A 12,337-nucleotide genomic window follows, 5' to 3' on the forward strand; every position below is an offset into this window, starting at 1 on the left:
AGGGCTTTGATGCCCTTAACACACACACACACACACATGCACAGCAAAATGAGCTAACGTTACGCTAAAAGCTAATTAGGCTTCACCTCAAGCCAGAACTGCGAGCGAGCTGAGCTGCAGTTTAAGTTTCTAGAAGGTCAACGGGCTCATAGTGATGTTTGTAATAGTTGTGGCTGGGAGGTGTTTTTTATAATTTGGGGAGAGTACGCTGTGTTATGCTCCCCTTCTAAACGAATATTTGCTCGACGCTGAAGCATTGAGTACATGCGCTCTGAATACGCACTGTTGATTGGCTGTTACATCGCTCTGAATACGCACTGCTGATTGGCTTTGTATGTAACCAATCAGATGGTTGTGTGGGTGGTACAATGCTTGCTGCTGAGACAGAGGCAGAAAGCAGAGCAGCTTGTGAAGACTTTTGCTTACAAACTCGTTCGGTACGCCCGCGTGCCGAACCAAAACCCCCGTACTGAAATGGTTCAATACAAATACACGTACCCTAGCTCTGGTACTTTTGTTGACAACATTGAATCAGTAATTTTTACCAGCGTGAATTGATTTACGTGGACCCCGACTTAAACAACTTAAAAAACTAATTTGGGTGTTACCATTTAGTGGTCAATTTAGGGAATATGTACTGTACTGTGCAATCTACTAATAAAAGTTTCAATCATTCAAAAATGTTGCTTTTAGTGGATGTAGGTAGCATTAATGCCAGCATGTAGCTATTAGCGCTGCAGCAGTCGCAGCAGTCACTGCTCGCTGAGGACGATGACTGCTGCTTGCTTTACCTCGGAGTCTCCAAGACACAAAAAAGTCTCAATATCCCCGGAAAGAGTTATTAGACTCATCGCTAGTAGATGTTTAAGATAAGTAACCAAGAGGATTGACAACACTGTCGGCGCCATCTTTGAGTACGTGTTTCGCTTTAAGATTGTATTTTAAACTTGATGTGCGCCGATGATAAAAACGTTTGTTGACCTGGAAGTGATTAATCATCATTCATATTTGATTACGAGGTAATTTATTTTCATTAATCACATCCGTTAACGCATTAACGTTGACAGCCCTAATTGTCACATAACACAATTTTAATGATACAACATGAATCATTTATTGCTACAGTAGGATGATAAATAGAATCTGGCAAAAATATTGTTTTTTTCCTGCAGTATAAGTTAGTTCCCTATATTTTTTCAGAGTTCTATCTTTTTAAGACTCCATGAAATAAAACATTCCCCATGGGGGTGTTAATGTATTAAGAGCTGTAACACTCAGAGTATTTTACAGTTTAAAAATCTCTTCAAAATTTACTGTACAAAATGTACAATTTAACCTTGTTTGATTGCTTGCATTTAGGTCACAAGTATGGTGAGTATTGATCTTCCATCTGATTTTCTTCTTTTTCCCCAGCATTGCTTTCACAATTTCAGTTTCGCACTTGTGCTTCTTCCATAGTGACACAATAGTTGTTGCGAAAGTAATTTTCCAATGTGTGTGCGTATACACATGCGTGTACACAAGTGTGTGTGTGTGTGTGTGCGTGTGCGTGCGTGTGTGTGTGTGTGTGTGTGTGTGTGTGCGTGTGTGTGCGTACATGCACGTGTGTTGTTCTGGTGTCATCGCAATATATGTGTGTCCGCCAGCATCGTTTGCCAGCATGCTTATCCTTAGCTTCTACCATCAGTGTTTCTGCAGTTTCACCAATCCTGTTAAGTCTGCTGAGGTGTGCACAATACTCTGTATGCAGAATTTAAAGCTCAGGAGTTTAACTTTAAATCATTTCTCAATGCACATTTCAATAAAGCCACGTCCACACTACATATACACTGCTTCAGGCTGTCTTTGATATTGAGTGCTCATCAACACTGGAATTTTAATTACATCTTGTCTGGGGTTTAGAGATTCTCACCTAAATGGAATTTGCGTCCTTCAATTTTACTCAACAGTTTATGTGCAATGTTTAGAATGTTTTTGACATGCAGATTTTTACAGCCTTCATAGAAGTGCTGCTGCCGAATGAGTTTTTCAACAAGTCAACAAGCAGTCTTTAAAAAAATAACACTTTGGAAGGCCATAGTGTTGCATCTTCTATTAACCTGGCTGCTGTTGTGAGCATGGCCACTAGTGCTTTTAATGTGTTTATTGGATTCTAGTTGTTGCTTCCTATGCACTTCCACCCCCCCCCCCCCCCCCCCCCCCCACCCACCCATTCAGTCCCAGCCCTAAGCCTTTTCGTGACTGCTGTTAAAGGACCAAGCCGTGAAGGACAAAGCCCTCCAGAGCATGGCCTCCATGTCGTCAGCTCAGATCGTCTCTGCCACGGCTATTCACAACAAGCTAGGCCTGCCAGGCATCCCTCATCCAGCCTTCCCTGGAGCAGGGGTAAGGGCTTTGCACCCCGGCACCCTGCTATTGATCCGTCCTGTTCAGCTTTACACAATGCACCCGTGGGGCCCTCACCAGGGCCAAATCACATTACACACTGGGCTTTGCTCAACTGCCCCCATCAGATAAGCACATGATCAGAAGGAGTGGTTGTGGAGATAACCGCTTTCCCAGAATACAAAGCCAATTTCATCGGGCTACAAAAGTGTCTCACAATTGGCTGGGTCTTGTTGTTGTCTATTTATATCTTATTCACGATTATATCTTAATTCTTTAGATATGGCAGGGGATGATATCAACAAGTCAGCCAGGATCCTCACATGAGTAAGTGCTACTTTCACTAAATGCTAAGTTAAAAAAAAGTCTATGGTAATAGTTATATTAGAAGTTCTGAACATGTTTTCATAGGTTTGCTATTCTCTCTTGCAGCATCAAACCTTTCACCCAGCAATCCTATCCCATGACGCCTGCAGTCACAAACGCTATTTCAAGTGAGGACTAACTAACAAAACACACTTCAATAAATAGATGGTCACTCATGACATCAAGGTCAATCGTGCATTTACTCCGGGGCTCGGTGCCCATAGTATAAGTGATTTTAGTTTTTTTTATTTGAAACAACTCATCTTAGCTCATCAACTAAAATGTTGTACGGAAAATCTGTCTTCTGAAGTTACAATTCTATTTGGAATTATTTGTTTTTTTAGTACACTACAAAATTATATTTACATCAATTCTGATACATTTTAGCACATTTTATCCGATGATACATTAGTTAATTAAATAATCTTTACACTGTGTACTATTTTATCGCACTACAATTTTAATGCATGACAACAATTATAAAGATGTCAAGTGTTTTGATTCCCTAAACATGCTTGTAAAGAAAAATATCCATCCATCAATTTTCTACCGCTTATTCCCTTTGGGGTTAAAGAAAAATATATAATGACAAATCTCCCTTGAATATTGACTTATTTCTTGTCTTAAAATAATCGCATACTTTAGTAATAAAAAAAAGAATTTATTAACAAATAACTTTCGCATATAATATATAAATCATTATTCTATTAAAGTGAAGTACAATTAATATAATATGTTTATATATCGTATCTCAGCATTTTAAAACTGTCAACTCCATGGTTGTGGTTGTGGTTGACTTGCAGGCTATCAGCCCACGGACACTCCCGCTCCGACAGCACCGGCATGGCAGGGTCGTTCTGTCGGTACCACCAAACTGCGACTGGTAGAGTTTGCTGCATTCCTGGAGCAAAAGAGAGACCCAGACTCGGTAAGATGAGCGCTGATTGATTAGAAAGTATGGTAACCGCCTGATTACGATCCAAGTGGGCCGCTTTAAGCCAGTCCATAGTGATTCTTTCAGACCGACTCCCGATATCCAAAAGGAAAATGCTTGTCTCCGCCCTTCAGGATGCAAAATAGCCCATCGTAAAGAGGTTGAAGGGGGCCGCAGTGAGCTTTGTGGCGAACAAAAACAAATGCCCCTCTTGGTAAAGAAGCTAGAACATTACACGGCGTAAGGCCGTGTTGGGAAGAGGGGATGGGGGAAAAACCCATCGATGAGAGCAGCTCGCTGCTCACCGGCTTACCAAGGTGCTGTAGTGCTAGGAAAAAAGTCCCTTGGCCCTCACAAAGGCTGGCCATACACCGACTCTGCCGAGAAAGACTGCAGGTGTTCCTTGGGGGCAGTCCGAAGCCCCAGCATCACTCAAGGGAGTTTACAGTATCTACCCAAGGACTGTCTTTTAGAAACGCCCTGAACGCTGCCTTCATTGATCGGTGAAACCGCTCACACATACCATTGGCCTGTGGGTGATACGCCGTTGTGTGGTGGAGTTTTACTCCCAAGCTCTCCGCCACAGCAGTCCAGAGCTCAGAAGTAAACTTGGAGCCCCGATCGGATTATATGCCCGACGGGGTACCGAAACGGAAGGGCATAGGGCTTTCTGCTTCAGCCGGAAAGATTCTAGCCACATAGTTGGGTGGCTAAAAAGAACTTGGCTGCTTCAGCAGCAAGTTCGCGGCAGTCCAAAATGGCCGTGTTGGCTAAAGTAGCCCGCACCTGAGAAGACAGGAGTCTCAGGAAAAGCTGCACGAAGAGGAATCCAGGCCTGTGCTCACCTAAGAGGTGTAGCATTTTTCCATTAGTTTAGAGGGCTTGCAATCGCCAAGCCCCTGCAACGAAAAAAGGCGGCTAGCTCTCTCTGCGTCAAAAAGTTCAAATGTCTTTAGAAGGTTAGAAGTTGCGGAAGATTCCCAGGACTCAGGCAGCTTCAGAGAAACCACATTCTCCTTCACAGTCGATAATATCCACTGAATTCGTTCAGTGAAGGGTCACTTGTGTTGCGCTTGTAGCGCGAAAACGAGACAACTTGAAGTATCTTTTGACACACAAAAACATGTGCGCTGTTTATTCCATCAAAAACACGACTAAATGACTGCTTACAGTACATCAAGGAGACTCAGAAAGCCGGTCACAACAAACCCCCATCTTTGGTAAATCTCCTGACGGTTGCTTAAAGGGGCCCTACCAAATTACCCACTCTTAACTGCATACTGTATATGAATGCTAAAAAAGAACAACTTTGTTATGTGCACAATAGAACAATGACAGTGAATAATGATTATGTCTTTAAAGCAACCGCTACAACACGCTTTTAAATGAATCATCAGCATGCTCAAACATTTTTAATGCACTTATCTGACACACACTTTTAATTTTCTTCAGATATACATTTGATTTATACTGTGCATTTTTCTTTTGCTTTTGGTACCACCCTACAGCCCTTTTTTTTAATACAAACCCTGTTTCCATATGAGTTGGAAAATTGTGTTAGATGTAAATATAAACGGAATGCAATGATTTGCAAATCATTTCCAACCCATATTCACTTGAATATGTTACAAAGACAACATATTTGATGTTCAAACTGATAAACATTTTTTTTTTGTAAATAATTATTAACTTTAGAATTTGATGCCAGCAACACGTGACAAAGAAGTTGGGAAATGTGGCAATAAATACTAATAAAGTTGAGGAATGCTTATCAAACACTTATTTGGAACATCCACAGGTGTGCAGGCTAATTGGGAACAGGTGGGTGCCATGATTGGGTATAAAAACAGCTTACCAAAAAATGCCAGTCTTTCACAAGAAAGGATGGGGCGAAGTACACCCCTTTGTCCACAACTGCGTGAGCAAATAGTCAAACAGTTTAAGAACAATGTTTCTCAAAGTGCAATTGAAAGAAATTTAGGGATTTCAACATCTACGGTCTATAATATCATCAAAAGGTTCAGAGAATCTGGAGAAATCACTCCACGTAAGCGACTTGGCCGGAAACCAACATTGAATGACCGTGAACTTTGATCCCTCGGACGGCACTGTATCAAAAACCGACATCAATCTTTAAAGGATATCACCACACGGTCTAAGGAACACTTCAGAAAACCTCTGTCACTAAATACAGTTCGTCGTTACATCTGTAAGTGCAAGTTAAAGCTGTACTATACAAAGCGAATGCCATTTATCAACAACATCCAGAAACGCCGCCGGCTTCTCTGGGCCCGATATCATCTAAGATGGACTGATGCAAAGTGGAAAACTGTTCTGAGGTTTGACGAGTCCACATTTCAAATTGTTTTTGGAAATATTCGACATCGTGTCATCCGGACCAAAGGGGAAGTGAACCATCCAGACTGTTATCGACGCAAAGTTCAAAAGCCAGCATCTGTGATGGTATGAGGGTGCATTAGTGCCCATGGCATGGGTAACTTACACATCTGTGAAGGCACCATTAATGCTGAAAGGTACATTCAGGTTTTGGGACAACATATGCTGCCATCTAAGTGCCGTCTTTTTCATGGGCACCCCTGCTTATTTCACCAAGACAATGCCAAGCCACATTCAGCACGTGTTACAACAGCATGGCTTTGTAAAAAAAGAGTACGGGTACTTTCCTGGCCCGCCTGCAGTCCAGACCTGTCTCCCATCGAAAATGTATGGCGCATTATAAAGCGTAAAATACGTCAGCGTAGACACTGGACTGTTAAACGGCTGAAGCTCTACATTAAACAAGAATGGGAAAGAATTCCACTTTCAAAGCTTCAACAATTAGTTTCCTCAGTTCCCAAACGTTTATTGAGTGTTGTAAAAGAAAACGTGATGTAGAACAGTGGTAAACATGCCCTTTCCCAACTACTTTGGCATGTGTTGCAGCCATGAAATTCTAAGTTAATTATTATTTGCAAAAAAAAAATAAGTTTATGAGTTTGAACATTAAATATCTTGTTTTTGTAGTGCATTCAATTGAATATGGGTTGAAAAGGATTTGCAAATCATTGTATCCCGTTTATAGTTACATCCAACACAATTTCCCAACTCTTATGGAAACGGGGTTTGTATTATATTGAGATTCCATGATTTGGTTCATTTGGAAACAACAAAAAAATGTGCAAAAAGGAGACTATAACCTGCTAATGTACAACAATTATTTTCAACAAAAGTGGATTATTTTTATTTTAAAGGGGACCTGTTATGCAAAACCGACTTTTCCTACATATAGGGCTCGAAAGTGATGTGGAAACAACGCATTGTAGTTCTTGCTCGCCTTTGAATAGTGTATTAAGACTCTGAAAGTAGTTGTGTTCTCTTCTTTAACAACTTGAAAACATTGCACAAACATGCAACATAATTACCTGCCGCAATGGTTGTCATGATCGCTTTGGGGGGAAAAAAATATTTGGTGAGCGTCATCTCATTTCCAGCGTAGAAGCAAAGCCAAAGACATTAGGTTCGTGAGCTAATAAAGAGAAGATAAATAGCCTGTACAGCAGCTGTGATACGATCAAACATGGTCACATTTTCACATAAGTGAGTTTCAATCAAAGCATGTTTTATTCTGTTGCACACGCATTCAGTAGGCTGTTAGTGTTAGCTGCTAACTTAAGCTAGCTGCGGGTTACGAACAACATACATTATTTGGAAAAAAAGCAATACCCCTATTCATAGATCAATAACTGAGAATTTTTTTTTTTTTTTAAATACTCACATTAATCCACAGTGTATTTCAGACTTAAATATGTTTAGTTTGAAAAGTTTTTTCCAGGAGACACCACACAGTGACAAGTCCTGTTGACTTACTATGAAAGGACGACAGTTTTGTCTGTCTGATGTAAAATTCAGAGGTTTTGCACACACCCAAAGTTGGTTCGTCCATGAGGCTTTACCGACTTTGCATTCTGAAATGTTTGGCCTGTATCAAAACTGACTCCATTGATGTCTGAGATACAGGACACGTTTGGCAGCTTTCTCTAATCGTGTTTTTTGGGCCTGCTCATATGGATCAATTCCAACAGTTGTGCTTTTTAAGATGGCAAGCCTTTGGAACAAGGTCCAGTTTGTTTCAGTACAGCCCTGAGATTTTTTTTATTTCATACGATTTTAATCCAGTTTGTTACTCATTCTCACAACACCGTTGGTTGAGTACAACCATGATAACTTTGTCCAGAAACAATGGCTACCCAGCCCCCTCAAAGCATTGCGAAATCACGTGCCATTCCGAGCCTTACCTACTCAGTGGCCTAGTGGTTAGAGTGTCCGCCCTGAGATCTGTAGGTTGTGAGTTCAAACCCCAAGTCATACCAAAGACTAAAAAAAAAAATGGGACCCATTGCCTCCCTGCTTGGCACTTAGCATCAAGGGTTGGAATAGTGGGTTAAATAGTGGGTTAAATCACCATAAATGATCCCCGGGCGCGGCACAGCTGCTGCCCACTGCTCCCCTCACTTCCCAGGGGGTGATCAAGGGGATGGGTCAAATGCAGAGGACACATTTCACCACACCCAGTGTGTGTGTGTGACAATCATTGGTACTTTAACTTTAACTTTATTGGTACCTGTTTTTGTGTATTCAGGATCTGCATAAATCCCCAAAAATTGAAATCAAACCATGGAGGCATTGTGGAGATATTTATAAAACAATCTTGCCTTCCTTCATTCTTCCTCCAAACAAGCGGTTTGGAGTTTGCACAATTTGTTCAGAATTTTTTAAAGTGTGACATCAGTGAATATCTCCATATATAGTACAGATTTTCTCTGAAGAGCTTTTCGCGACTACGACGCTGTTGTAGATAAGCTCTTTCTTTTTCTCTATTCTCTTGTTGTGGGGCAAACTAACTCGTACATGCACATGCGATCTTCGCTGTAGCCAGTTGTAATAAGTAGCGTATAGTTCTAACTTGTATCTGTCAGATTCGTTGTGGAAGCGCTAAAAACTACAACATGGCTGACAGGGAGAATACGCTGTTGAAGTAGAGGCACTTAAAAAGGAGTCCCCGCAAAACAGCGCATTCTGAAGAGTCAGTCAGAAATTGGCTTTTAGATTTATGCAAAATGTTAACCAAAGAACCATCATTAAATGTTTTTTAACCCTCAAGAAGATTTTTCAAATGTAGAAATACGAGAATATTTTAATAATTTTTTTCTCTTCAGAATGCACCGTTTTGTGGGTGGTCTTATTTACGTACCTAAGTTCTCCTCCAGGCCAAACTCCCTTCATTGCTTTTCCACCCCACCATCCAAGTTGTAGTTTTTAGCATTTCCTTATGGAGTTTACTGACAGATATAAGTCATAAGTATACGCTACTTTTTATTGAAAATGGTAATAAAGGAGGTTTTTAGCATGCATGTGCATGTACAGGGTTGCCAAAAAAAGGGGGGGGGGGGGGGGGGGGGGGGGGGGGGGGGGGGGGTAAAGGAGACGGATTCTAGGAGCCAATGATGAAGGGGGGCCCAGAGAGGCCCCCAATGATGAAATTATATGAAATTATGTGTTGGGGGCCCTGTAAAGATTATTTTCATGGGGCCCAAAATCCCTAGCGGCGCCCCTGTGCATGTATAAGCCTACCCCACAACAACAAGATAGAGAAAAATAAGGAACTTATTGACTGCAACTTTTGGACTACAACTGAATAAAAATGGCAGACTCATTCAAAGCTCCTCAGGTAAACCTTTACTAAATATGGAGATATCCGCTGATGTAACTAAGGCAAAATACGTCACTAAAGTTTCAAATTCCAAACGAGTCATTTGGAGCAAGTTTACAAGAAGGCATGATTATTTTATATATATCTCAACCTCCATGGTTTGATTTCAAATTCACGTCACTTTGTGTCATTGGTAGAAGACGCAAAAAAAAAAGGCTCCACTTTTGCTACCGGGTTTTTTGATAAATTTGAAGACTTTTGACCACTGATTTGTGATACGACCACAGGAGAGTTATCTGGCATCTTTGAAGGGATTTTGGTCCGCTGAGAGGCTTTGTTTCCCTGAAATAAGGCAAATTAAAGAAGACCTACTCAGTAGCGTTGTGGTTAGAGTGTCTGCCCTGAGATCAGTAGATTGTGAGTTCAAACCCCGGCCGAGTCATACCCAAGACTATAAAAATGGGACCCATTACCTCCCTGCTTGGCAATCAGCATCAAGTGTTGGAATTGAGTGTTAAATCACCAAAATGATTTCCAGGCGCGGCTACCGCTGCTGCCCACTGCTCCCCTCACCTCCCAGGGGGTGATCAAGGGTGATGGGTCAAATGCAGTGAATAATTTCGCCGCACCTAGTGTGTGTGAGACAATCATTAGTACTTTAACTTTAACTTTACTTTAAAGAGCTGTTAGCCTCAAATTAACAGCCCCCACTGCGGTTGCCCAGCAACCACAAACTACAGCGAGAGTTTTAAGCTGTTTTCAAATGCTTTCGACGACACAGTGATATATATTGACAGGCTGACACCTCAAGTTGAACTCTGAATGGCAGAAAGTACTAAATTGTTGAAATAAACATGTTAAAAGTACTGCAAATTGTTAAAGAAAGCAACTGCCGTTGCGAGCTGATATGAGAGTTACTGATGTCAGCGATCTGCTGCGATGTCAAAATCTAATAGAACATCTCAACTCCTTTAACCTTTAGTGTCATTTGAATCAAATGATTCTCTCGACACAGGACAGGAGGGGAAACAAGATTTGATATTGGACCTAGGACATGAAGGGAAGCAAGACTTGATGCTAAAAAAAATAGTCGATGGCATAGAAAACACAAAGCAGACCTGGAAAGAGTAATACAACAACCTAAAGAAGACCAGAGAAAAGCAACAACAGAACACAAAGAAGTTCTAAGAAGTCTGCAGGAAAATAGAGAAAGTCTGCAAACTCAGAATCACAACATAAGAAAGTATTTTCACGAAATGCGTCAAGAAATGAGGATTCTTCAAGAAGAAGTTATTGCAGTGAAACAATACAACAACATGCTCAGGAATATCATGGATGAAATGGATCGGGATAAACAAATGAATGATATTATCGTTACAGGGCACCAAATTAAACTAAGATCCTATGCGAAAGCTGAGAATAATGGAGGAGAACCAACTGACATGTTGCCTAGGCAGAACTGCAAGTGGTCAACTTTCCGCAATCAAAGAAAATGGAAATTGCCATTAATGCCATAGAAACATGCATCCCACAAAAGGAAAGAAACAACAACAGTACTCCAGTCATTTTTGTAAAACTTGTAAACAGAAAATCTAAAATGGCACTGCTAAAACAGGGAAAGACGCTGAAGGGAACGAATGTGTAGATGAATGAGCGTCTCACAAAACATAATGCTGAAATCGTCAAGAAAGCACGCGACTTGAGAAAGCAGGGAAAAATTCAGGGAACTTAGAGCGCCTACTGTATAACCAACATCAAGCTGAATGGAGGTCCAGATGCCAGAGTACTTGTTGTCCATGACATCAAGGACCTGGACAAATATTAAAAGTTTACACTGCTTCCACAACAACGATGATAATGGAATCTGACGGAAAACAAACACCTAAAATCAACACCAACACCAACACTACTATGTTCCAAGAGACCATTAAACAAAAAGACCTAGATTCAGTAGCGCATCCAACTACAATTATAGAGATTATTGATACAACATCAAAGATTATTGAACAAGAAAATATGGAACTGAAAAACTTCTGCAACAAAGACCATAATAAATAGGATTTGCACAATTACAAACCCCGTTTCCATATGAATTGGTAAATTGTGTTAGATGTAAATATAAACAGAATACAATAATTTGCAAATTATTTTCAACCCATATTCAGTTGAATATGCTACAAAGACAACATATTTGATGTTAAAACTGATAAACATTTTTTGGGTGCAAATAATTAATTTGATGCCAGCAACACTTGACAAAGATGTTGGGAAAGGTGGCAATAAATACTGATAAAGTTGAGAAATGCTCATCCAACACTAATATGGAACATCCCACAGGTGTGCAGGCTAATTGGGAACAGTTGGGTACCATGATTGGGTGTAAAAGCAGCTTCCATTAAATGCTAAGTAATTCACAAACAAGGATGGGGTGAGGGTCACCACTTTGTAAGCAAATTGTTGAACAGTTTTAGAACAACATTTCTCAACGAGCTATTGCAATGAATTTAGGGATTTTACCATCTACGGTCCGTAAAATCATCAAAAAGTTCAGGGAATCTGAAGAAATCACTGCACGTAGGCCATGATATTAGGGACCGCTGTTCCCTCAGGCGGTACTGCATCAAAAACCAACATCCATGTGTAAAGGATATCACCACATGGGCTCAGGAACACTTCATAAAACCACTGTCAGTAACTACAGTTGGTCGCTACATCTGTAAGTGCAAGTTAAAACTCTACTATGCAAAGCCAAACCCATCTATCAACAATATCCTGAAACGCCGCCGGCTTTGCTGGGCCCGAGCTCACCGAAGATCGACTGATGCAAAGTGGAAAGGTGTTCTGTAATCGGACGAGTCCCCATTTAAAATTATATTTGGAAACAGAGAACGTGGTGTCCTCCAGAACAAAGAGGAAAATAACCATTCGAATTGTTATAGGTG

At 40.8% G+C, this 12,337-nt stretch overlaps 1 protein-coding gene across 7 annotated transcripts in view; it reads left to right on the forward strand.

The window, feature by feature from the left end:
• tead1b (TEA domain family member 1b) overlaps positions 1-12,337 on the forward strand; it is a 179,241-nt gene that overhangs the window by 114,347 nt on the left and 52,557 nt on the right. For 5 of the 7 annotated variants that reach the window (XM_061882826.1, XM_061882839.1, XM_061882853.1 and 2 more), the window contains 5 exons: positions 1,360-1,371; positions 2,254-2,385; positions 2,666-2,712; positions 2,818-2,879; positions 3,555-3,679. In XM_061882826.1, the coding sequence (XP_061738810.1) occupies positions 1,360-1,371; positions 2,254-2,385; positions 2,666-2,712; positions 2,818-2,879; positions 3,555-3,679 (378 nt within the window). The remainder of the gene's footprint in view (positions 1-1,359; positions 1,372-2,253; positions 2,386-2,665; positions 2,713-2,817; positions 2,880-3,554; positions 3,680-12,337) is intronic. The other 2 variants (XM_061882847.1, XM_061882856.1) reach the window with 1 other exon arrangement.

Source organism: Nerophis ophidion, linkage group LG02, assembly GCF_033978795.1.
Source record: "Nerophis ophidion isolate RoL-2023_Sa linkage group LG02, RoL_Noph_v1.0, whole genome shotgun sequence".
Lineage (NCBI taxonomy): Eukaryota > Metazoa > Chordata > Actinopteri > Syngnathiformes > Syngnathidae > Nerophis > Nerophis ophidion.